Source organism: Leptopilina heterotoma, unplaced genomic scaffold (genome assembly GCF_015476425.1).
Source record: "Leptopilina heterotoma isolate Lh14 unplaced genomic scaffold, ASM1547642v1 Lhet_65, whole genome shotgun sequence".
In the NCBI taxonomy this organism is placed as follows: Eukaryota; Metazoa; Arthropoda; class Insecta; order Hymenoptera; family Figitidae; genus Leptopilina; species Leptopilina heterotoma.
In genome coordinates this window covers 4,871,781-4,898,304 of record NW_025111152.1, presented here as the reverse complement: position 1 = coordinate 4,898,304, position 26,524 = coordinate 4,871,781, and the positions used below count along the sequence as shown (strand labels likewise).

General features: G+C 22.3%; 2 protein-coding genes across 3 annotated transcripts in view; one reads left to right on the top strand and one right to left on the bottom strand.

The window, feature by feature from the left end:
* Window positions 1-302: 302 nt before the first annotated feature.
* On the bottom strand, window positions 303-26,442 carry LOC122509954 (probable WRKY transcription factor protein 1). 2 transcript variants are annotated; one of them, XM_043624301.1, is made up of 6 exons: window positions 26,322-26,442; window positions 25,605-25,930; window positions 19,837-22,021; window positions 12,285-12,361; window positions 2,683-2,815; window positions 303-893 (listed from the first exon to the last, which is right to left on the bottom strand). In XM_043624301.1, exons 3-6 carry the CDS (start codon window positions 22,014-22,016, stop codon window positions 842-844), a joined length of 2,442 nt encoding a protein of 813 aa, XP_043480236.1. In that variant the 5' UTR covers window positions 22,017-22,021; window positions 25,605-25,930; window positions 26,322-26,442; the 3' UTR covers window positions 303-841. The 2 variants fall into 2 exon arrangements, with proteins under 2 accessions (XP_043480236.1, XP_043480237.1); XM_043624302.1 differs by lacking the exons at window positions 303-893; window positions 2,683-2,815 and adding exons at window positions 5,805-5,966; window positions 6,048-6,100.
* The window catches only part of LOC122509956 (pyrroline-5-carboxylate reductase 2), a 28,958-nt gene continuing 28,830 nt past the window's right edge, over window positions 26,397-26,524 (top strand). Inside the window, exon 1 of the mRNA XM_043624304.1 lies at window positions 26,397-26,524. The gene's annotated coding sequence lies outside the window, so the exon portion shown is untranslated.

The following is a 26,524-nucleotide window of genomic DNA, read 5'->3' as shown; positions in this document are numbered from 1 at the left end:
CGTTTTCACACCGTTTTTCTTTTTATGAAAAGTTAGTCCTATGTTTATAAATATATTTTAAAAAAATGTATTCCTTTTCTTATTATTTAGTTGTTTACTCCTTTTTTTTACTTTTTCTTATTTTTTCTTAATTAGTAATTATTATTTGTTTCTTCCAATTAGGAATGAATCCATTTATTTAAATAAAATTTAATTTTCCTGTCATTGAAAAAATTTCAATAAAATAATTAAAATATAATTAGAAATGTATTAAAATACATTTAATATTTACTTCAATTAGTGTAAAATGAGTGATTTATTCAATCACAGTGAAATAAATAAAAAAAACAATTTTGATTAAATTTACGAATCTAAGGAAAAGGAATGTTGGTACTTTTACCAACATTTAGCATTTTTAAGCAAAAAATATATATTTTTTTTAAAGTATTATATTGAAATACATGAATTTCGTGAGTTATTCAGAAATTCAAAATTATGCGATAAACGTTCTTTTTTTAACAAGTATTTAAACCTTCAAAATACTTTCTTTGAAACTTTTAATATTCTATTAATATGTTTAAATTTTTTCTTTTCTCCTTTTTTTAATTGTTTTGACAAATTTTTTCAACGCACTTATTTTCTTTGCTTATCTGAATATCAGCCAACACCAAACATTAACTCAACAGAAGGCAAAAAAAAAAAGAAAATGAAATTGCTCACTGTTTCATATTTTGTAGCACCCACTTAAACAAACGTTGAAAAAATCAAATTTCGCAAGATGCGAACGAAAAAATTGTACTTACTATTGAAAGGAGAAAACTTTCAACATATGACATAAGTAAATCATTAACTGTTTTACTAATTAGAAAATAAAATGCTTTTTCTTCAAATGTTGACTCAGCGATGACTGATAGCTGGAAAAGAAAATTTTATTAGTTAAAATATTAAAAATGTTTTTATCTAAAATTTTTTATGTGGCCGTTTTCTCTTTTAATTACAAATCCTTATTATTATTTATTAGGATCCTTTTCAATTCATTATAATTTAAATTTATTTATTTTTCAATGTATTTTAATTAATTCAATTTTACAAAATTATATCTAATAACAAATTTTTTATCACCTTTTACCATTTTTCTGTTTTTTTTTATTAATCTTAAATGGAAAAAAAATTTAAAGAAAAAAAGTAAAAGATTAAAAAACTTTTTTATTACATAGAATTAAAGTTTTCAAATTTCACTACTATTTTAAAAGATCAATTGAACGAAATTTTTTTTCTGTCTAAAGATTTTTCAAAATTACTATATTGAATTTAGAAATAATTAAAATTTACCACTAACTTTGTTAACAATTAATTTCTTTAATGTAGGAAACAATAATTTTTAGTAAAATACAAATTAAAAGTAGTGACAAAAATATCGGCATTCATTTGAACGACCAAAACTTTAAGAGCATGTTTTCAATTTACTATAATTGAAATTTATAATAAACAAGTACAACTACACTCGCGTAAAATTTCTCAACCCGTTGTTAGTTACAAAAACTTTCTTTTTGAAATTTAATGAAAATGTATTATTTTTAATATTTTTTTGTTAAAGAAATATTTAAAAACTATTTGATAATTATTTTAATTGAAATTTCAAATGTAAAACCTTTTAATTTCAATGTAATAATAATTATTATTTATAATAATATTAATAATTTCAATGTAAAACTTTTTGAAATTTAATTATTTCTTAAAATTACAACTGCAATTTTTCCAAAAGTCAATTATTTTTTACAATTTTAGAAAAAACATTATTCAGAACTTTAATAATTTTTAAATGAAATCAATATATTATTTTTTTAAATAAATATTTAAATAATACTATTATACTTTTACGCCGATTCAAATGTTAAAAAGATTTCAATCTGAAAAGCTTTTAAAATTTAATTATTTCTTAAAATTCCTGTTATATCGCTTCCAAATACTTTCAATGTTAAACCTTTTGAAATTTAATTAAAATTAGAACTGCAATTCTTGAAATATTTTCTAAAATTTTAATTGAAACTCTTTTTTATATCAATTCTTATCGAAAAGATGTACATGCATTCAATTATTTAAATACACAAAGAGATGACAAAATAATTGATTATTTATAAAAATTGCAAATATATCTCTACTTTGATTTGAGAAAGAAAATTCGTAGACTATTTAAGATTTTCAATAATTTGATATTTTTTTAATACTTTGGATGAAATTTCCTTGCTTTAATTATTTCCCTGTCTTGTGAAAATTCTGTTACTGTAAAAATTCTAGGGGAATTAATTTCACTAAAACAATAATCACTCTATTTATACAAATAAATCGTCACACTTTTGACATGACAATTTGAGTAGTAAAACAATTTGGAATAAAGAAACAAAAATCTCTACATTCACGTGATGACAGAATATATAGAATTTTAACTATTATCCAAAATAATTTATTTATTTTTCAATTTATTATTGTAAAAATTAATTTAATTTAAAAAATTTTTAATCAATAATTTATTTTTTTTCTAATTTTTTGGTAGTTTTATTTGGTAAATTTTTAAAAATGGAAAAAATTCAAACAAAAAAGAAATGAAAATTTTTAAAAATTTCTATCCCTAAAGAAAATAATAAAATTAAATTAAAAAATAATTAGAGACTCATAATTTTTCGTAATATTTAATTTTTTTACCTGTACTTTTTGTCGCAAATATTGCAGATGAGTGTCTTTCTGTCATTAGGATAGCAATGCTTGTAATGCTTTTGTAGTTGAATTTTACTCTTAAAGAGTCCTTTACAGCGTTTGCACGTAAACGAATATAATCCTGAAAATAGAGAAAATTAATTAGAAAACGTTTTCAAGAAATGTAAACAAATATACAAAGAACAATAATATATTATAGGTACTGATCATGAGGTGAAATAAATTTTAAAGCCATTTACTTTATTTTTTGACTTCTAATAATGTATTCCTCACTAAATAAATTGTAATTTTTTTTAATTATATTAAATAATCAATTAATTAAATTATTTATTCAACTAGCAAATGTTACGCACGCTTGCGCGGAACATACTGTTCAATTTTGAATTCAAATTCAACAATTTATGATTGTTATTATACAAATTACAAAATTTTTTATTTTCAAATATAAATTTTTAAATAATTCCATCCTAATCAAAATTTAAAAAATTCACTTATCAAATATAAAATTAATTATTATTGTTTATATTTTCAAAAATATTAATATAATTCTTCCCAAGAATTCAATTATTTTTATAAATAGTACAATTTTTAGCAAAAATTCAATTATTTTTAATAAAATTTCACAAAAGAATTAAAATATTTTCTAAAATTTTAATAAATCCTTCTAAACAATTTAATTATTTACAATAAAATTTCGCGAAAGAATTTAATTTTTTTTTTTAATTCGTTATAAAATATTTCAAAAGAATTCAATTATATTCTAAAATTTTAATAAATCCTTTGCAAAAATTCAAATATTTTTAAAATAGTAAAACACTTTGCAGGAATTGAATTATTTTTAAAACCATTTTAATTAGATTCTTCAGAAAAATTCAATTTTTAAAAAAAAATTTATCTCATTTCGAATAAATTCAATTACTTTCTTCAATTTGAATAAATTCTTCGAAACAATTTAACTAATTTTATAAATACTACAATTCTTTGCAGGAATTAAATTATTTTTAATCCAATCTATTTAAAATTACACGAAAGAATTTAATTAAAGTTTTCAAAAATTTCCATAAAATTCAAGTCCAACAAGAATTTAAAATTTTCTAAAAATAATTCAATTATTCTCAAAATATATTAAAACAAATTCTAGATATGAAAATTAAATTACATTCAATGCAAATTTTAAATATATTCGTCAAAAAAATTGAAAGAATTCAATTATTTTCCAAAACTAATAAAATTCTTTTGATGAATTCAATTATTGTGAATATACTTAAGTTTAATAAAACTCTTTACAGAAATTCAATTCTTTTCAAGACAATTTTATAAGAATTCCTCGAAAGAATTCAAATATTTTCAAATATTTACATAAAATTAATTTATTATCTAAAATTTTAATAAATTCTTCGGAACAATTCAACTATTTTTATAAATAAGTAAAATTCTTCGCAAGAATTAAGTTATTTTTGTGCATAAATAATAAAATTCTTCTCAGGAATTATTTTAAATACAATTGTAATAAAATTCAATTTAATCCTTTTAAACTTTTCAATTAAAATTATTAAATAAGAAACTCAATTATTTAAAAAAAATTCAAAGAAATTCTTCAAAAGAATTTAAATAGGATTTTTAAAAATTTTAATAAAATTCCTCGCGAGAATTTAATTATTTTCTTCAAATTTTTTTATAAGATTTTTTGCATGAATTCAATGATTTTCAATACATTAATTTTAAAATTGAAAATATTTGAAAAGAAAAAATATTTTAAAAAGTTAGAAAACATAAAGCAAATAACATCTGACTTTAAACTGCGAACAGATTACCGGAATGCAACGATTATTAATATAGAAGATTAAATTAATTAAATTATTCATGTAACATTAGATTAATAATTGACTGATAAGTTATTAATTAACCAATAGTAATTAATAATAGTTATTCCTTATAACCAATAGTAATTAATATTAGGTATTCATTAACGAATAGTAATTAATACTAATTATTAATTAAATCAATAATAATTAATACTATTAACATTAATTTAATTATAATAATAACGAATATTAATTTAGTTATTAATTATTAAATTAATAATAATAATAATAACAATTTTCAAGGAAATGATTAAAATAATAAATAAGTTTTTTGTATAATCGTGTTTTATTGCTTAAAATGTAAAGCTTTGTTTTCTTTAAGGACTCACGTCATTGTGAGTCGATATTTACGGTTCTATAAATTATAATACGTCGCTCTTGCGTCCTAGAGAAATATATAAATTGACATTTTGGTCTATAAAAATTTTACGAGCGCGAGGGAATATTTTTTTTTCAAGAGCTGTAATTATTACACACCAGAGTTTAAAGTAGGTTAAAAAGGCCTGTTACCCGGCCGAAAACCCTCCCTGCGATCCCTCTTGTATACCATTAACACTCTACTTGAAACGTGATTTACTAAACGTGACTAATGACACTTGAAACTCCACACGTATATATATTCTAAATAGCCACCTGTTTCTTATTTTCAATACATATATATATATATATATATATATATATATATATATATATATATATATATATATATATATATATATATATATATATATATATATATACATATTAAATATGCACAAATTGCTTCAAGAAAAAAACTATTTCCTATTTTAGAAACAAAAACAAAAACAGAAAAATATTTCTTCAAAGAATTTCATTCATAATAATAAATATCTAAACATAAAATAGTTATTTTCGAAGAGAAAACGAACGCCTTTATGCAAGAACTAGACACAGTTTATTTAATTTCAATGACTATGTCTGGTTCTTTCAAGAAAGGGTTGAATTTTAATTAAAATGAAAAATAAAGTTATGAAAATTAATCAAATTTAAATTGAAATATTTAATTTTCAAAATTGTAAAGCAAAATGTGTAGCATCAAGAAATAAAATTTTATTCTATTTAATTTTAAATTAAAAATTTTTAATTAAAATTGAAACTTTTTAATTTTTTAAATTAAAAAATTTTAATTAAAATTGAAATTTTTTAATTTCTTAAATCATAAAATTGTAAACAATAAATAGAAACGAATACTTTATTAAATATTTTTAAGTAGACAAAAAAGTAAAAGGAAAAATTGTAAAAATTTATAAATGAAATTAGACTTCGTGAAATGCAGTTAATAAAATATTCTTCTATTCATTAGAAAGTGAGAGCATTAAACTGATAAGCAGTTGTAATTTCTTAGAAGGCTTACAGCATCGAGAAGACAATCGGTCACAATCCAACCTGTAAAGAAAAAGAATATTTTAATGCAAAAATAAATAAATTTTTTTTATAAAATTTGTAATATGATTGTTTGATACTCACCGAAAAAATTGTCACGTTCCACGAAAAACCATTCGTTCTTTGCGATCGTATTCCTATAAAAAAAATTGTAGTTTTATTTTTTTGTTTTTAATATTAATATTAATATTTAAATATATTTTTTATTATTTATTACATTATATATTTTTTATAGATTTTTTTAATAACATTTGTATTAAAATAAAATTATTTAATATTGTTTTTATCCCACATGCACAAAAACGGCGCTTTCTGATAGCAGCCGACAGGGAGGAAAGTCATTCATTTCTTCGACCGTATGAAAATGGCGGCCGTGTTCTCCCAAGGGCAAGAAAATTAGCTGTTCACATGCATTTTTCTTGCCCAAGGGAGAAATCGGCCGCCATTTTCATACAAATCGAACAAGTGAATGACTTTTACTCCCTGTCGTCTGCTATCTGAAATCGCCGCTTTTGTGCATTAGGAATAAAAAATATCGTAAGTAACACGAGAATAAAGGCAGCCAATTTCTTTACGATGATTTTTGTGACACTCGTTCCGGTCTCGGGGCGCCTACGGCGCCCTCGACCTCCACTCGTGTCACAAAAATCACCGTAAAGAAATGGCTGCCTTTCTCCTCTTGTTGCTTAATATACTATATACTGAAATTTTCAGGTTTCGGATGGACTTTAAGGCTCAAAAAAGTCGTTTTAGTCGATTAAAAATAACAAAAAGAGGCGAAAAAATCGCTTATTTCATTCAATGTTGTTACAAAAATTTTATTTTGTATTTCTCTGATCTTTTACTAATTTCTGAATTCAATTATTCAAAACTTTAATAATTTTGTTAAATAAATATTTAAATACTTCTTAATTGTTTTTACACGGGAAATAAAATTTAAAAAATTTCAATTTAAGGGCATTTGAAACTTGATGACGTCACACATGCTTTGCACAAACTGAAACGTCATCAAGGTTCAAATGCCCTTAAAACCTTCTGAAAATTAGTAATTTTTAAAAATTACGACTAGAACCCTTCAAAAATTCAATTATGTTCTACAATTTTCAACGGAACTTCATCTCTAAATCCATTACTTTTAATAATTTTCCCAATGTTCTTCGCGAAGAAGATTATTTAAATACGAAAATTCAATTTTGTATAATAATTGCAATTGTAACTGTCCATATATTATATTATTATTATTATTATTATTTTTGAAAAAGTTATTAAGGTATAATATTTTCAAAAAAATATAATAAAGGAATTCTTGAAGTTAATTTTTTAAAAATATTTTTAAATAGTTTTTAAAAGATAATAGTTTTTTAATTATATACAATTATTGAAAAATTTCTAAACAATTTTTTGAAAACATTTTTAAAATAACTGCAATTTGGTAAAATCTTTTTAAAATAATTGAATTATAGAAAAATATAAAAACAAATAATCAAATTTCTGAAGAATTTTAATAATTGTCTAAAAAAATAAAATTTTAAAAATTTTAATTCACTTTGTTCAAAGATAATTGAATCTAAAAAAATTATTCTAAGAATTAATTTTTTAAAAATATTAGAATGTAATTTTTTTAAAATAATTCAATTTCTTGAAACAATTTTTATTCTATAATTAAAAAAAACTTATTAATTTTTTGAAAAATTTTAATTAACAATTTTGAACATGATAGTTTTTTCCAAAATGTTCAAAATAGTTCTAAAAAATGTTAATATTATTATTTTTTGTATGTATTTGAATTTTCAAAAATATGTAATTGAAAGTATTGGAAATAATTCAATTTTAAAACATTAGAATGAAAAAATTCAAACAATAACTTTTTTTAAAAATATTTTAATATAATTTTTAGAATAAACTAATTTTTATTAATTTTCATTTTTAATTGTTTTACTTGAAGATAACTTGAAGATTTATCATTAAAATTGTTGAAAATTCAAAAATTATTTTCAAAATTTGCAATTCAAATTCTTCAAAAGTTGATTTTTAAAACTTGTAGGTAGGTAATAAATGACTTGAAAAAAATCAATAATTTTCAATTAAATTTTACAAAATTTCAATTATTCTAAAATTTTTGAAAATTATAAGTATATTTTACAAATTTAATTATCTTAAAAAAATTATTCAAAAATAATTTTTAAAACTTTGTCTAGAGTTATTTTTTACACTATAAATATCGAAATAAGTTGCAGTTTGTACTAAAAATTTGTTATTTCGTTGCAATATTTGAAAGAAAAGTAGAAAAAGTCGAAATTTTTGAAAATAAGTCGAAAAAAGTAATAATATCTGAGGCTTGTATTATTTGCAATAATATTCTTATTGTAATAAAAATATTATTTTAAATTCCAGAACATCGCAATAAAAATTTATTTACACCTACCTTGCAAAAAATAATTCACCTTCTATTTTTTTAACACTAACGCACTTATAAGTTAATATTATAATTTATTTTCTATCCGGTTTAAAGCAAAAAAAATACTCAGTTTCGATTTTAAACCATTTTTTTCGAACTATGTATTTCAATTTTAAAGTTACTTTAATTTAAAAGTTGCTACAAAGTAAATAAAATTAAAAACTAATTTAATTATTAAATTTACTTTTTATTTTCTAAAGGGTTTATAACTTCATCTTGTGCAAAGCTAAAGTTACACAAAAAGATTTATCACAAGGTTTTTAATTACCGTCTCTGATTACAACAGTTTAGAAAAAAAATTGTTAAATTGTACCAATTTTTTTTATAACTTTACATATTTTACAATTTCTATTATTTCTTCTACAAAAATATATAATTTTTATAAAGTAAAAGTAAATAAATAAACATATAATATTTTCTATTTAATAAAAATTAAAAATCTTGTGTTTGAATGAAAATTAAATTATCTTCCTATCTTTGTATTATTTTAAAAATATTCTATTCCATCATTTTCGAAATACAATTTAATTACTAATTATTTAATTTGAAATAATTAAAAAATAATTCTATTGTAATTATATCATAAATGCATAACAGATGTAAAACAATTGTAACATTGAAAAATAATAAATTCTATTCTATAGAAAAATATAATAATATACTATAATTATTCTTTATTAAGGAAAGAGATCGGTGGAATTTCAATCCATCAGGATATTGTTTTTTATAGGTGATCATTTTTTTCACATAATTCGGAGAATTCGAAATTATAATAGGTATACTTTGAAAAATTGAAAAATAATTAATTAGTTAATAATTTTTTTAAATAAAACTAGAAATTTTTAGAATTTTTAGAATTGCTCTCGTAATTTTGATTATTTTTCATTGACAATTTTTTATATATACGCTTCTTTCATAATTGTAAACAATCAATCATATGGATTTTCAAAAATTTAGGGTCAGTCCATTATATTTCACCTGAAGCCGTTGCGGCCTATTTTTAAAAAAATCTCATAATTTGTAAAAATGATGTTTAACCCGTTGACTGTCGCTGACGCATATATGCGCAAAACTAAACTGGCCAAAAGTGTTCATGACGCATATATGCGCAACTTAAAAAAGGTGATTAAAAACTTCTTAAATGTTCCTGAAACCGGTTACTCGGGGGTTTTCGAGGTCGCTGATTACGAACCTGACATTAGTTTTTTAGAGTATTTAACGAAATTTGATTTCACCAAAAATTATCATTCTGATGTCAGATTAACCAGTATCAAACAAATTCAATAAATTTTAAAAAATTTTCCGCCATATTGAACCAGATATTTTGAATTTTGAAAAACTGATGCCAGATTCGTAATCAGCGACCCCAAAAACCCCCGAGTATTACGTTCCAAGTCAATCTGATCAATTTTTTTATTTTGTTGTCGGTCATATTGGATCCGCCATTTTGAATTTTTAAAAACGAATGTTAGATTCGTAATCAGTGACCCTTAAAACCCCCGAGTAACAAGTTTCAAGCAAATTCGACAAATTTTGAAAAAAATTTCCGCCATCTTGGATCCGCCATTTTGAATTTTGAAAAACTGATGTCAGATTCGTATTCAGCGACCCCAGAAACCTTAGGGTACCAAGTTTCATAAAAATCCATTAAAAATTTTTCAACACACTTTTGGACCAAACAGTGTAAATCTCGTTGACAGCCAAGGGGTTAATATCCATAGAATTCATTTTTGAGAATTATTTTATAAAACTTTTTGAATTTAACTTAGAATTTTAATTTTTAAATTGAGTTGGACAGAAAAAAGGTTAGATTGCCAGTTATGAAAATTTAATAAAAAAGCATGGAAATAATTTAGATAATACACATTTCTTAAATGATATTTGTTAAAAATGAGCTAATTTACTTGTATGAGTTGATTATTATGTAAACATACCCAAAATAATAGATAAAAATTGATTTAAAAACTTAACTATAAAATGTCAAAAGTCACTACATTTTATTTACATTTTTCTAAAAGGTTTATAATTATTAAAAAATTTATTAGTACATAATGTAAAGTACTTTCAATGTACTTTTATATTATGTGCTAACTTTTTAATTTTATAATAAAGAAATATGAAAAATTTTACCTTTAATATTAAGTGTTTCATGATTTTCAGTGATTTTAATCACTTATTTCTTCTCAGGTGCAAGACTAAAAAATCCAATTTTTGGCTTAATAATTAAGTTTGACCTTCTTTTCCATTCCAATAAATTTTGTTGATGGAGAACGAGCTACTTTGTAGTTTTATTCATGTTTAAAAAATCTACATCCAAAAGCGAGTTTATTGGTTAAAATGTAAGTAATTTTATAACACTAAAGTTGGCTATCTCAATAGTCTTGCAAAAATCTACTTGCATTTTAACCAACAAATTCGTTTTTTCAGCAGATTTTTTAAACTAAATTTAAACTGAAAAGTAGCTCGTTCTCCACCTCTAAAATTTAATAGAATGGAAAAGAAGGTCAAACTTAACTATTGAGACAAAAATTGGATTTTTTAGTCTTGCACCTGAGAAGAAATAAGTGATTAAAATCACTGAAAATCATTAAACACTCAATATTAAAGGTAAAATTTTTCATATTTCTATATTTTAAAATTAAAAAGTTAGCACACATTATGGAAGTACATTGAAAATACTTTACATTAAATAGTAATAAATTTTTTAATATTTATAATTTTTTTAGAAAAGTGTAATTAAAATGTAGTAACTTTTGACATTTCATAGGTAAATTTTAAAATTAATTTTTATCTATTATTTCGGGTATGTTTACATAAAAATCTATTTATACAAGTAAAATAGCTCATTTTAACCAAATATCAATCAAGAAATTTGTATTATCTAAATTATTTCCATGCTTTTTTATTAAATTTTCATAACTGTCAATCTAACCTTTTTTTTGTCCAACTCAACTTAAAAATTAAAATTCTAAGTGAAATTCGAAAAATTTTATAAAATAATTCTTAAAAATGAATTCTATGGATATTAAACATCATTTTTACAAATTATGAGATTTTTTTAAAAATAGGCCGCAACGGCTTCAGGTGAAATATAATGGACTGGCCCTTTAAATTTTTTCAAAAAATTGTTTTGAAACTGTTTTGAATGTCAAAAATATTGAATACTCCTAAACGAGATCATTTTTTGATTATCTTAAGGTTATGTTATTCAGTGGTCACGTGTTCCCATATTATAGTATATGGTACACGTGACCACTGAATAACATGACCTTAAGGGGATATCAAAGTCGATGGGATTTTTACATAGAAACTGCTATGGAACATCTGACTCGACTTTGACATCCCTTTAATTTTATTGGTGTTACTTAAAAAATTCGAATTCTTCCAAAAATTTTCTATTTTTCTATAATAATATATAATAAACTCAGATCCTAAATAACTACAGAAAAATAATTGTCGCATCTCAACAACTTAAATATTGAAAATTTGAAATCTCACCGCGGTTCCTCCTCTTAAATTATAATTTAATATTTAATTAAATTAATGTAATGTAATGCAAAAATAAAATTTTTATAATGACCTAAACATAATTTGAAAAACAATTACATTTCTTAAGATAAAAAATAAACAGTTAACGAATGCTTTTTTTGTTTAAAGTCAATATAAAATGTTTGAAAATTAAGGGGATGGAAGCATAAAATAATAAAATATATAAATTAATTTTTTTTTTAAATTCAATTTTCACTCGTTTGGAAAAAATCAAGAAACCAAAAAAATCTCTCGGTTAATTTTTGAAGTGTTTTTGCTGATATATTATTTTAAATGTAGTTTAACGACATTATTAAAATAGACAATTATATTACCTGAATGGGTCTTCTTTTGATGAATATCTAAAGTGCGTTGTTTGCCAAAAGTGATATCGCATTCATGACATTTGAATCTGAAAACAATTTTGATTTTTAAAAATAGATTCAGATTGAAAAAAAATTTCAATACAACAAATAAAATAAATTAATAAAAAAATAATACCTATAGTAATAATTTTGGAAAATTTACAAATTTTGTCAGTATTAGGGGAGAGTGGTCCTAAGTTGGCCGTGGGCCTAAGTTGGCCACCCTTCATTTCTCAGAGATGGTATACTGGACGAATCTATAATTTTGTGGTATGATATATTGATAAACCATGATATAATTTATGGACCTAATTATAATCTAAGATTCTTCTACGCATTGTGGGGACAATAATATTGTTTACGACCAAAGAAATTTAATTTTTCTTGTTTTTTCGAGAGCAGCTACAAGAGATAAATAATTAAAAATTTATAAATGAGTGTGTGCGCTAGTTCCTTTATTTAATGTTGTAATAAGAGGTTCTGTTGATTTTTTAAATAAATTTTTTTTATTAGCGTAATAATTTGAAACTTGTAAAAATCTACAGTGGTCCTAAGTTGGCCACCTATTGTTTTTGTTTGTTTTTATTTATATTTTGCTTCTTTTTGTGTTTTTCATCACGAGAAAGACCGTAAAAGTGCAACGTAGGAATTAAACAAAGACAAAAACAAAAAAAATGGTTTAAAAAACATTAGAAAAAATGAAGTACAAAAACGCCTGTCTCTACAGCCCTCCACCACTGTAAATAAATGAAATAAAATATTGCTTCATTTTCTAAACAAAAATAGTTAAATAATGCGTTTTTATTCTCCTAAATGTATCAAATTTGTAAAATTTCTGCGTAATTGAAAAGAATATGCATTTCTTCCTTAAACACAAGCGAAAAAAAGTGGTGGCCAACTTAGGACCGCTATTTCTGAAATGTCCAAAATGCAGCTTTTCACTATTTATTGTATTAAGACTACAAAAGCCATTCTATAACGTTCTAAATACCACAAAATTATAGCAAAACGATCTCTGAACACTAATATATACTTGCCGAAGTGATTAAATTTCATTTTGTTAATATTTTCGACCAATTTGCTTAGGCGGACAACTTAGGACCACTCTCCCCTACTATCTAAATAAATAAATAAATAATGATTAAAAAATTAAAAAATAAAACTTTAAGATAAAATTTTTTTTTTTAAATAAATAAATAATAAAATTATTTATATTTATATAATTATTTATAGATACTAATGAAATGAAAAATGTAGGCCTCGAATCAATTTAAAAACCCAAAAAATGCGTTTTAGAAGATTCAATTTTTTTTCAATTCAGTTTTACAAAATGTTGATTATTATTTAAAATTTTTTTATTTAAATATATATTCGAAAGTTTCAAAAAATTACTAATTACTAATTGATCTCATTAAGTACATAAATAAATAATTAACTTTGAAGAAATTTGAATTACAATTTTTCAAAGTTATTTAGAAATTTTAATTAAAATTATTGTCTAAAATTTATATCATAAATTATTTCCAATTGAAACCATTCTATAATATAAGTTATTTAGAAATTCATTAAAATTGTCTAAAAATTGTAACTTCTTCCAAATTCATTTATTTTCAAGAACTTTTAACAAAAATTATTTTCTAAATTAATTATTTTTAATAATTTTTATAAAAGTTCAATTTTATGAAATTTTGGTTATTCGAAAATTTTACAATTGAATAGAATATAAAAATTGCAAAAGATTGCCTACTAATAAATAATTTTAAAAAATTAAAATTATTCAAAATTTAGGTAATTCTTTAAAAATTTTAATTTAAAACCTTTTGAAATTAAATTATTTCTAAAATTTTCTACTATAACTCTTTCAATATTTAATTATTTTATTGAATTTTAAACAAAAATACTTTTCTAAATCAATTATTTTTAATATTGTTCAGAGTTTTTTTGAGAATTGAATTATTCAAAAAATATAAAAAGAAAGTAAAGTACAATTTAAAATTCTATTTTTTTCGTAAAATTTTCAAAAAATTGACATTTGGTAAAATCCTTTAAAAAGTAATTGAATTTTCAAAAAATATAAAAACAAATATTAACATTTTTAAAGAATTTTAATTATAAATATGAACATGGTTTCTCCAAAAATTTTAATAGTCTAAAAAAAATTAATTTTATAAAAACTTTAATTACTTTTTTCGAAGATAATTGAATTTTAAAAAATTATGATAAAACAATTCCAAGAATAAATTTTTTTTTAAATATTGTAATGTCATTTTTTGAAAATAATTGAATTTCTTAAAAGAATTATATAATTTTCAAAAAAATTATTTCATTAATTTTTTTGAAAAATTGTAACTAGGTATAAATTTTGAACACGATTTTTTTCTCCAAAATGTTAAAAATAATTCTAGAAAATTTTAAAGTTATTTTTTGTACGTACTTGAATTCTCAGAAATATGTAATTAAAAATATTGTAAATAATTGAATTTTAAAAAATTAAAATGAAAAAATTTTAAGAATTAGCAATTACCTTTTTCAAAAATATTTTAAAATATTTTTTAGAATAAGCTAATTTTCCTTAATTTTCATTTTTAAATTTCCATCATGAAGATTTTCCATTAAAATTGTTGAAAATTCAATTACATATTTTCAAAATTTGCAATTAAAATTCCGCAAATGTTGATTTTCAAATACTGTAATAAGATTTGTGATTTTTGTTTTTTTACTCTACAAATTGTAATAAAATACTTGAAAAAATTCAATTATTTTCAATTAAATTTGACAAAATTTCAATTATTAAAAAATAGTTTAATTATAAGTATATTTTACAAATTTAATTATCATTCAAAAATTATTCAAAAAAAGTTTTTGAAAGTTTTGTCTACAGTCTGTTGTTTTTCATACTATAAAAATCGAAATAAGTTGCAGTTTATATTAAAAATGTGGTATTTTATTGCAATATTTGGAAGAAATGTCAAAAAAAGTCGTAATTTTGTAAAAATAAAGTCAAATAAGTCGAAGAATATCGCATTTTTGGAAAATAGTTGAAAAAAGGCGAAAAAGTCATAATATCCGAGGCCTGTAATAATAATAATGATAATTAATTATTAAATAATAATAATAAGTACATGTTCCGGTAATCTGTTCGCAGTTCGAAATTAGTTGTTGTTTTTTTTTGTTTTTTAACTATTTTATAATTTTTCTTTTAAAATATTTTCAATTTTAAAATTAATGTATTAAAAATCATCGAATTGTTGCAAAGGATTTTATCAAAAAATTTGATAATAATAGAATTCCTTCAAATAATTTTGTTATTTTGGAAAATAACTGAATTCTCGCGAAGAATTTTATTAAAATTTTAAAAAATCCTAATTGAATTCTTTTGAAGAATTTCTTTGATTTTTTTTAAACTAATGGAGTTTCTTTAATAATTTTAATTGAAAATTTTGAAAGCAATTGAATTTTATGAAGAAGAATTTTATTAAAATTGCATTAAAAATAATTGAATTCTTGCGAAGAATTTTACTATTTATAAAAATAATTGAATTGATCCGAAGAATTTATTAAAATTTTAGAAAATAAATGAATTTTATGTCAATATTTGGAAATTTAAATACTTTCGAGGAATTCTTTTAAAATTGTTTTGAAAACAATTGAATTACTGCAAAGGATTTTACTATTTATAAAATTAATTGAATTATTGCAAAGAATTTTACTACACTGGAGCTTCACTTATTTTCACTAAGTCCAAACAAACTGAAAGGCAGAGTCGCACTTATTTTCACTCTGAAACGTAACATTCGAGTTGATTTGATTGGTGGATTCTTTAACATCAACCAATGAGAACGCACGGAGAACCATTTAACTGAAAATAAGTGAGACTGGAAATGGTGAAAATAAGTGAAACTGAAAATAAGTGAAGCTCCAGTGTATTTATAAAAATAATTGAAATGTTTTAAGAAGAAAAATTTATTAAAATTTTAAGAAATAATTAAATTGTTATGAAGAATTTTATAGAAATATTTGAAAATAATGAAATTTTTTCAAGAAATTCAATTAAAGTTTAATAAATAATATTTGTTCGATTCAAGGAAGAAATAATTAAATGAAACAATAAATTTTCATTTTTTTGACAGCGTTTCGATGGACTGGTTCTTTTTGTTTTTAATTTCCAATTGTTTAACAACAATTGTTTAAACAAATTAATAAAAATTAAAAAATTCTTAACGCTAATCGCTAATAAATAAGAATGATTTGTATGTGTCATTTTTTACTCTAAGTCGTATTTTGTTTATAAAATTGTTATAAAGAAATTATGCTGGATAATGAGTGGTTCATCCCAAGCAACAGTTTTCAAAAGTTTTAAATTTTTATTAATTTGTTTAAACAATTGGAAATTAAATACATTTAATATGCATACCTTTTTTCCATTTGCTTATGAATCCAATTGTTAGTTTTACTTAAAATCCATTTGTTTATGCTTGAGATGAAACACCCTTTTACCCAGCTTAATTTGTTTATAACAATTTTATAAAAAAAATATGACTTGTAGAAAAAAATTACCCATACAAATCATTCTTATTTCTCCACGTAGAATCGATTAGCGTTAACAATTTTCAAATATTTTTAAATTTTTATTAATTTGTTTAAACAATTGTTGTTAAACAATTGGAAATTAAAAACAAAAAGACAGGTATATCTTTTTTTTCCATTTGCCTATATTATATACAGGTGACGAGTTCAATGACCGCAAATCGAAATAGTATGAAAATGATCACTCTTTCAATTTATTCAGTAAAGGAAAATATGCATTACTAAGAAATTGTGTATCTTCCTTCTTGTTAATAGTAAAATTATTACATTTAATGTGAATCATTTCCGAAACTAATCTTTTTTTATGAGAAGTTTCATTGTCTAAAATTTGCACATCATCAAAATTGAAAGAATGACTATAATCATTTTTGTGCTACTTCACAACTGAATCTAAATTTTTACTCTTTTTGTGTTCGTCGATTTTTAAAGTACGTTTCGATTCACCAATATACGTTGCATTGTAATCATTACAATTGAACTTGTAGACAATACCAGATCTATCCCACTTATCTGTGAGGTCCGATTGTTCAAAAAACTTTAACTTCTGTTGTAAAATTAGGAAAAGACCTCATAGATAAGTGGGATAGATCTGGTATTGTCTACAAGTTCAATTGTAATGATTACAATGCAACGTATATTGGTGAATCGAAACGTACTTTAAAAATCGACGAACACAAAAAGAGTAAAAATTTAGATTCAGTTGTGAAGGTTGTGAATTAGCACAAAAATGATTATAGTCATTCTTTCAATTTTGATGATGTGCAAATTTTAGACAATGAAACTTCTCATAAAAAAAGATTAGTTTCGGAAATGATTCACATTAAATGTAATAATTTTACTATTAACAAGAAGGAAGATACACAATTTCTTAGTAATGCATATTTTCCTTTACTGAATAAATTGAAAGAGTGATCATTTTCATAATATTTCGATTTGCGGTCATTGAACTCGTCACCTGTATATAATATGAGGATTGTCGTTTAAGCAGTCAGTCTGACTAATAACTTATTGAAATGTTCGTGATTTTTAATTTTAAAATTTTATTTTTCCGTCTAGTCCTATTTATTTATTTATTTTTTAATTAGTTTGATTTTGGCCAAAAGTTTATGTAATTTTATAATTAGGTAAATATCTTCGAATTTGTTTAAATTTATATATTTTTTTAAAATTATTTTATGTGACTTGTGAATTTGTTTATTAAAGTGACCTGATGATGATGGCGAACCAGTCCATCGAAACGTTGTCAAAAAAATGAAAATTTATTGTTTCATTTAATTATTTCTTCCTTGAATCGAACAAATAATATTTATTAACAATATATGGAAGGATAAAAAATTATTTTAAATTCAATTAATTAAAGTTGTTTCGAAAATAATTGAATTCATCACAAGAATTTTATTTTTTTCAAAATAATTGAATTCTTTCAATTTTTTTGACGAATATATTTAAAAATTGCATTCAAAGTAATTTAATTTTTATATAGAATTTTTTTAAAATATTTTGAGAATAATTGAATTATTCTTAGAGAATTTTAAATTCTTGTTGAAATTTAATTTTATGGAAATTATTGAAAATAAATTCTTTCGTATAATTTTTTTAAATTGGATTAAAAATAATTTAATTCCTGCAAAGAATTTTAGTATTTGAGGCATTCCATTTCAAATCGTTCCACCGACCAAAAACAATCGCAAGGAGAGCGATTTTCTAATAAAATTAATTATTTAAAAATTTAATTATTTCTAACATATTATACACTGAATCGAAAGAGAATTTCATGAACTTTCTAGTGCTATTTTTATTTTTTAAAATTTCTCTTAATTTCGTAGAGAAATTCCTGTTTGAAAGTTTAAACTCCTAATATCTCAAAACACCCCCCCGTCGATTTTTATGAAAATTATATGAAAATAAAGCTTAACTTTTCTAGTTTCTATTCCCGTATAATATATTATGGACATTTAATGGGATTAGTAGAAAAAAAATTGTTTAAAAAATGTGTTTTTGAAAAATTTGACAAATGGTACGAAGTTGAAGGTTAGTTAGGATTCAACTTCGTGACATTTGTCAAATTTTTCAAAAACACATTTTTTAAACAATTTTTTTTTACTAATCCCATTAAATGTCCATAATATATTATACGGGAATAGAAACTAGAAAAGTTAAGCTTTATTTTCATATAATTTTCATAAAAATCGACGGGGGGGTGTTTTGAGATATTAAGAGTTTAAACTTTCAAACAGGAATTTCTCTACGAAATTGAGAGAAATTTAAAAAAATAAAAATAGCACTAGAAAGTTCATGAAATTCTCTTTCAATTTAGTGTATAATATGTTAGAAATAATTAAATTTTTAAATAATTAATTTTATTAAAAAATCGCTCTCCTTGCGATTGTTTTTTGTCGGTGGAACGATTTGAAATGGAATGCCTCATTTATAAAATTAGTTGAATTTTTTTAAAGAATTTATTAAAATTTTAGGAAATATTTAAAAATATTTGAATTCATCCGAGGAATTGAATTAAAATTGTTTTGAAAATAATTGAATTCCTGCAAAGAATTTAATGTTTATAAACTTAATTGAATGCTTGAGAAGAATTTTAGTATTTATAAAAATAATTTAATTTTTTCGAAATGCGTTAAACATTTTTTTAAAAATTAAATTTTTTTGAAGAATTCAATTAAAATTGTTTTGAAAATAATTGAATTTTTGTAAAGATTTTATTATTTAAAAAAATACTTGAAATTTTTAGAAGGATTTATTAAAATTTTTGAAAATATGAACAGTAATAATTAATTTTGTACTTAATATGTGAATTTTTTAAATTTCGATTATGAAATTATTTAATACATTTATATTTGATAATAAAAATTTTTGTAATTTGCATAACAATAATAAATTGAATAAAAAAAAAATAAGAAGAAGATTGTTTATTTCATACCTGTCAATATTTATCTCGAAATCTCTGTTTCTTTCTTCATCATATTTAATACTCTTTGGTGAATCAGGTACATTATCAATAGATTTATTATCATCCGAAGTATTATCATTTTCTCCAATACTATTCTCTTCCTCGCAATCCAAATAAAATTTGGAATTCAACACTTCATCATCAATCTCAATAATAATTTGTTTCGATGATCTATTTTCTTCTAATTTTTCATTCCAACCATCATTATCATTACTCAGATCACTATTACTGAAATTACTGGAATAATGATCATCATTATCATAATCAAATTCTTCCGAACTATAACCATTGATTAGAGCATTCCTCAATCTCATGTGAGAATTTTTTTTCGATGAATCATAATTAAAATTCTCATCAAAATCAATGAAATTTAAATTCGCCAATTTTATATTATTTTCATTTAGATTGCGTGTATTTTTTATCATTTTAATCGGCGTTATTTGAATGAAATCACTGCACAATGTTGTACTCAATAATTTATGAACATCGTCTGAAAATTCAATGAAATCATATGGATTTATGTAATTCAAATAATCGGGAATTAAAAATTCACCATCAACGGGAAAGGGAATTTTTTTCTTCTTGAAATAATATTCTTCGAAATTTGCAATGTCGGATTGGAAACCTTTGAAATTTTCAAAACCCAATAAAGCTTCTATCGATGTCTCTGGACATGAACTGTTTTCGAGAAATTCCGTTGTCACATGATCAAGATTTGGAAATTCTTCTGGGCTACACTTTTTTCTTTCCTGCAGTGTCTGCATTTTTTCTGAATTATATTCACTGGATGGTTGAATTTTCTCCTCTTGCTGATAAAATTCTTTTTCTTCTTTTTCCTCTTCTTTATTCTCTCCTATATATTCTTCTTCATTTTCTCCTTCTTCTCCTTCATTTTCTTTTTCTTCTTTATTTTCTTCGTTTTCTCCTTCATTTTCTTTGTCTTCTCCTTCATTTTCTTTTTCTACTTCTTCATTTTCTTCATTTTCTTCGTCCTCTCCTTCATCTTCTTCTATCTTGTATTCTTGTTCTTCATTTTCTTTTTTCTCCTGTGGAAAATATTCTTGTTTTACGACAGTTTCGTCGGGGTTGGAAAAATTCTCCCAAATTGTAGATTCAGATTCACTGGGCGGTTCAATTTTCCAATTTTGATTTGAACATTCAGTGTCACTTGAAGATTGATCACTGGTGAGATTTATGAAGATTTCCTCTTCACTTAAATTATTTTCACTGGTTTCTTTTATTTTCTGCAAATTCGGACGTTTTGAGACGAAAGGACAAACTCTGGCGCTCGATTTTTCCACTTTTTTCCTAATATTCTTTGTCTGCGTTTGAGTATTGATTTTACATTTTCTTCCTCTGTTTGTCCTTTTTTTTAATGGTTCGCCTTCCTCGAAATTTGACAACTCACTACTATTTCGTTTATAATTTTCATTTATTATTTTACCTTCTGCAATTTTCTTTTCGTTCCTTTTTGTTGTCCTTCTTTTCTTTTCGCCAATTTCCTCCTCGTTTAAATTCAAGTTATTGGATTCAATTTTAATTTCAATTTTTGGCTCGATTTTTTGTTTCTTCTTCTCGGGTTGTGGAAGTAAAGCTTTTTCTTTTGTTTGATTCAGATCTAAATCCGTGTCACTGGGCAAATTATAAACTTGTTTTCTTTTTCGATGACTTGCATCTTTGGTGGATTTATTTTCATTGTCACTTTTGACATCAAGAAAATCGTATCGTTTTAGCACTGTTTTCGTTTTAAGAATGTTTGGCTTAAAACGATTATTGAAATTGTCATTGTTCGCTGAAGTTTTATTGGCAAACGTTTGATGTTTTTTATTGTTATTATTAAAATTTGAAAAGAGGTTGAATTTTGAACCCGAGGATTCTCTTGATGAATTATTATTGTATTTAAAGGATGAAAATTTTGTTTCCTCTAATTCGTTGGATGATTTGAGAATACTTCTTGATGGCGGTGGAAGAAAAACTGTAGTTTGACCCGTTGTTGAATTTATTTGAATCGATGGATTTGGTTTACTGCAGTATTTCACGAATTTTTTACTTCCACCCGAATGATCTAATTTCAAATGGATTTTAGCATTTGACAGATGAGAGCAAGAATAAAGATTATAACTTTGACTCTTACCCAATTTGGAATTCATGTTTCCTACAAAAAAAATAAGTTTTTAAAAACAGATAAATAAATAAGAAACATCGAATTAGAAATAAATGTAATTTTTTCAGAAAAAATGCAAAATAACCTCCACATAATTCAAAGGGGACAAAAAATAAGAAATTTAATTATTAAATACAAAAATAGACAGGGTTGCCACAAAAATTTAATTTTGTTTTTCCCTGAAAAATTAGAAAATTTCTAATTCAAACCTTTTAAAATACAATAACTGATAAAAATATTATTGTAAAACAAAATGACCGAATGATAAAAACATTATTTTATATTATAATATAAGAATATTGTTATATATGTTATTTTTCTGTAGGAATTAAAATTCTTCAAAACATTCAAATTCAAACCTTTTTAAAATTCAACAACTTATAGGAATATATTATTACAAAACATGAAGAAGGCGATCACACCGAGTCTTCGACTCGGAATTATCGCCTTCTTCATGTTTTGTAACAATTTAAATTACCATAAAATTTTTCAAAAAAAAAGTTAATTATTTACAAAAATCCTTCGCAAGAATTCAATTATTTTTACAAGTAGTACAATTTCTCAAAAAAATTCAATTATTTAAAAAAAATTTAATAAAATTCGTTGCAATAATTTAATTATTTTCATAAATAATACATCGATTATTCGGTAATTCATTTTTAAATCAATTTTTAATAGAAAATTCTAGAAGAATTCCATTATTTAAATTAAAAAATAAATAATTTACTGAAAAATTGAATGTTTCTTAAAATTGAAACCTCATAAAAAATTTTATCAACAAAAACTTTTAAATAATTGAATTCCTTTGAAAAGTTTTAATAAAAATTTTAAGAATAATTACATTTTTTGAGGATTTCGATTAAAATATTGTATAAAAAATTATTAAAATCCTGCGATGAGTTTTATTAATTATGAAAATAATTAAAATTTTCCCAAGAATTTTGTTAAAATTTTTCTAAAATAATTTAATTTCGGAGAAGAATTTTATTATTTATAAAGATACTTGAAATTTTGACAAGAATTTTTTTTAATTTTTGAACATAATTGAATTTTTGCGAAGAATTTTATTACTTTTGAAAATAATTTTATTCTTCCAACGAATTTTATTCAAGTTTACAAAAATAACTGAATTTTTGTAAAGAATTTTATTATATTATAAATAATTGAATTCTTGCAACGAATCTTATTCAAGTTTATAAAAATAATTGAATTCTTTAAAAGAACTTTGTTAAATAATTGAATTCTTGTGACGAATTTTATAAAAATCATTTTAAATAATAATTGATATTATTCGAAAAATTTTATGAAATTTTGTATTTTAAATAATTGAATTCCTGTGAAAATTGTATTACTTATGAAAATAATTGAATTATTTCAAAGAAATTTATTAAAAATTTTGTAAATAATTGAATTTCAGTGAAATTTTGCCAAGAATTTTATTAGCATTTTTAAAAATAATTGAATTCCTGAGAAGAATTTTATTAAAATTTATAAAGATAATAAAAATTTTGACGAGAATTTTTTTTAAAACTTTTTGAATATAATTGAAATTTTGCGAAGAACTTTTATAACTTTTGAAAATAATTGAATTTCTGGAATCATTTGTAACTTTTCTCAAAATTCAATTTTTTTAGTACCTATTTTTAAATAAAATTCTTCTATCAATCTAGTATTTGTGAGAATTGTAAAAATTATTAATTAAATAATTTATAAGTAATAATTTTATGATATTTCTTAAAAAATTAAGTTATTTAGAAAGAAATTATTGTCAGAAATAGAAAAAATTTAAGGTTTTTTTAGAATTCGTGGTAATTTTATGAGGCAAACAAAAAGACACAAAAATTGAAAATTTTCTTATAAATTCTAAAAGATTAAATTTTTTCCAGTACTTTTAAAAAAAATCCCTGACTTTTCCCTAAATTCCCTGAACTGTGGCAACCCTGTTTCATCATTTCAATTAAATTATTATTTTCTAGAATTTTTAACTAAAATTCTTCTTTAAATCAATTATTATTTTTCATAATTTTTGATAAAGTTCTTTTGAAAATGTTCAAATTAATTTGTTTACAATTCAATTTTACGAAATTTCAATTATTCAAAAATTCTTTAATTAAATAAAATAATAGGTACATTTAGAAAATAATAACTTGAAATAATTTTTTTTTTTAATTTCGATTAAGCTTTTTGAAAAAAATTAGTTCTATAGAATTTTTAATTAAAAGAATAACAAATTCAGATTTAGAAAAGATTTTAATTTGAAACCTTTACAAAATTCAATTATTTCTAAAAATTGCAATTATCAGTAACTTCTCCAAAATTCAACTATTATCTGAAGCTTTAACTGAAATTAATTTTTAGATCATTTTGTATTTGGAAATTCTACGAGAATTCAATTATTTAAATAGAAACATAGATAATTTATTGAATAATTGAATGTTTCTCAAAATTCAATTCTTATACATAATTTTATGATCAAATTTTTAAATATTTGAATTCTTTTAACGCATTTTAAGAGTTATTACATTTTTCGCGGAATTTGATTAAAATTGAATTAAAAATAATTGAAATTCTGCAATAAGTTTTATTGTAAAATTGTATTATAAATAATTGAAATTCTGCAATGAGTTTTATTATTTATGGAAATAATTGAATTATTGCAAAGAATTTTATAAAAAAGTTTCAAACAATTGGTTATTTTTGGAACAAATTTATGCAATATTCTATTTTTAATAATTGAATTCCTGTAAAATTTTCATTGTTTTAGAAAATAATTAAATACTTATTTGTGTAGAACTTTGTCAAAATTCTTTTTAAATAAATTGAATTCTTTTGTTAAATATTATTAAAATAGATATACAAATTATTGAATTAAGAAAAATTTTTGAAAAGAATTGAATTTTTGCAATGAATTTTATGAAAATTTTTGAAAATAATTGAATTTTGCAATGAATTTTATTAAAATTGCTGAAAATAATTTAATTTTGCGAAGAATTTTTCTATTCAATTATAAAGATAATTGAAATGTTGACTAGAATTTTTTTAAAAATATTTTTGAAAATAATTGAATTTCTGTAAAGAATTTTAATATTTATGAAGGTAGTTAAATTCTTCCAAAGAATTGCGTTTAAATTTTTAAAATTGAAAGGAATTTCAACAGAATTGAAATTAAATTTTTTTAATAAAATACTTCATTAAATAATTTATAAGTAATAACTTAATGGCAATTCATTAATAGAATTAAATTATTTAAAATAAATAATTATTATCAGGAATAGAAAAAATGTATCGTTTTTTTTAGAATTCGTGTTAATTTTATGAGGCAAACAAAAAGACACAAAAATTGAGAATTTAGTTGTAAATTCTAAAAGATTTAATTTTTTCCAGTACTTTTAATAAAAATCCCTAACTTTTCCCTGATTTCCCTGGCCAATTCTACTTTTCCTGACTTTTCTCTAAATTCCCTGATCTGTGGCAACCCTTATAGAGTTTATAAAAAAGTTAAACTGTCAATAAAAAAAAAATGTTCACATTCATTATGTGCGAATAAATTAAAAATTCTTCTTTCGAGACTTACCTTGTAATTAAATTTTCAAATCCAATTGAAGAAAATCCAGGAAAACCGATCGGCTGGCTTCACGATCTTATCAGAAGAATCATTGAAATAGTTTTAAAGGACGTTGATGATAAACCATTTTTTCGCAACACTGATATTTGAAAGTGAAATATTCCATAAGGACGGAAATTATTAAGTAAATAATTTCATCCAACGTTTAGAGGCTGAGCTTTTTTTGTGATTTCTAAGCGTCCATTTCTTTTGTTTTGATCTGAACGAAGTCGGTGGCGACGTACGAATGAACTGAGAAGGTAATCAAACACCAGAAGAGCCTGGACTCAGAGTGCCTTTGAAAGCCATAATGTAAACATTAGAAAACAGATCAGTGCTGTGATTAGATTATAGGGCCCCTTATGCAAATTAAGTTTTAATAATATTTTTTAAATTAATTTTAATATTTAAACATTTATAATAACATTCTTTCAATTTTTTAGCACTTTGATCAGTCTTTTAAAGACGAAATTGATCATTTTCTTACACAGGAGAACATGATAGAAGAGGTTAATGTGTCTTTAATTATAATGACGCAAGGTCAAGGAGCCCCTAATTATTGGCAACCCTTAAACTCTCGATAACTGCTACGTTTAACCGTTAAATTTTAAATTTTTATTCTATTATAGTTAAATAACAAATTAAATAATTATAGTAAAAATAAATTTTATCACTAATTTTACTCACCTTTTTGTTTAAATTAGAAAAAAGTGACAAAAGAGAAACTTCACAATACACCATTGTTTGTTTTTATGTATGCGTATTTGACTGATTTTCTTGGATTTTGCCTCCCCCCACTTCACATTCACGAACTTCTTTGTCTTCACATTCGATATGGATATTTTTTTGGATAGAACCCGAAAAAAATTTGGAATAATACTGAATTCTCG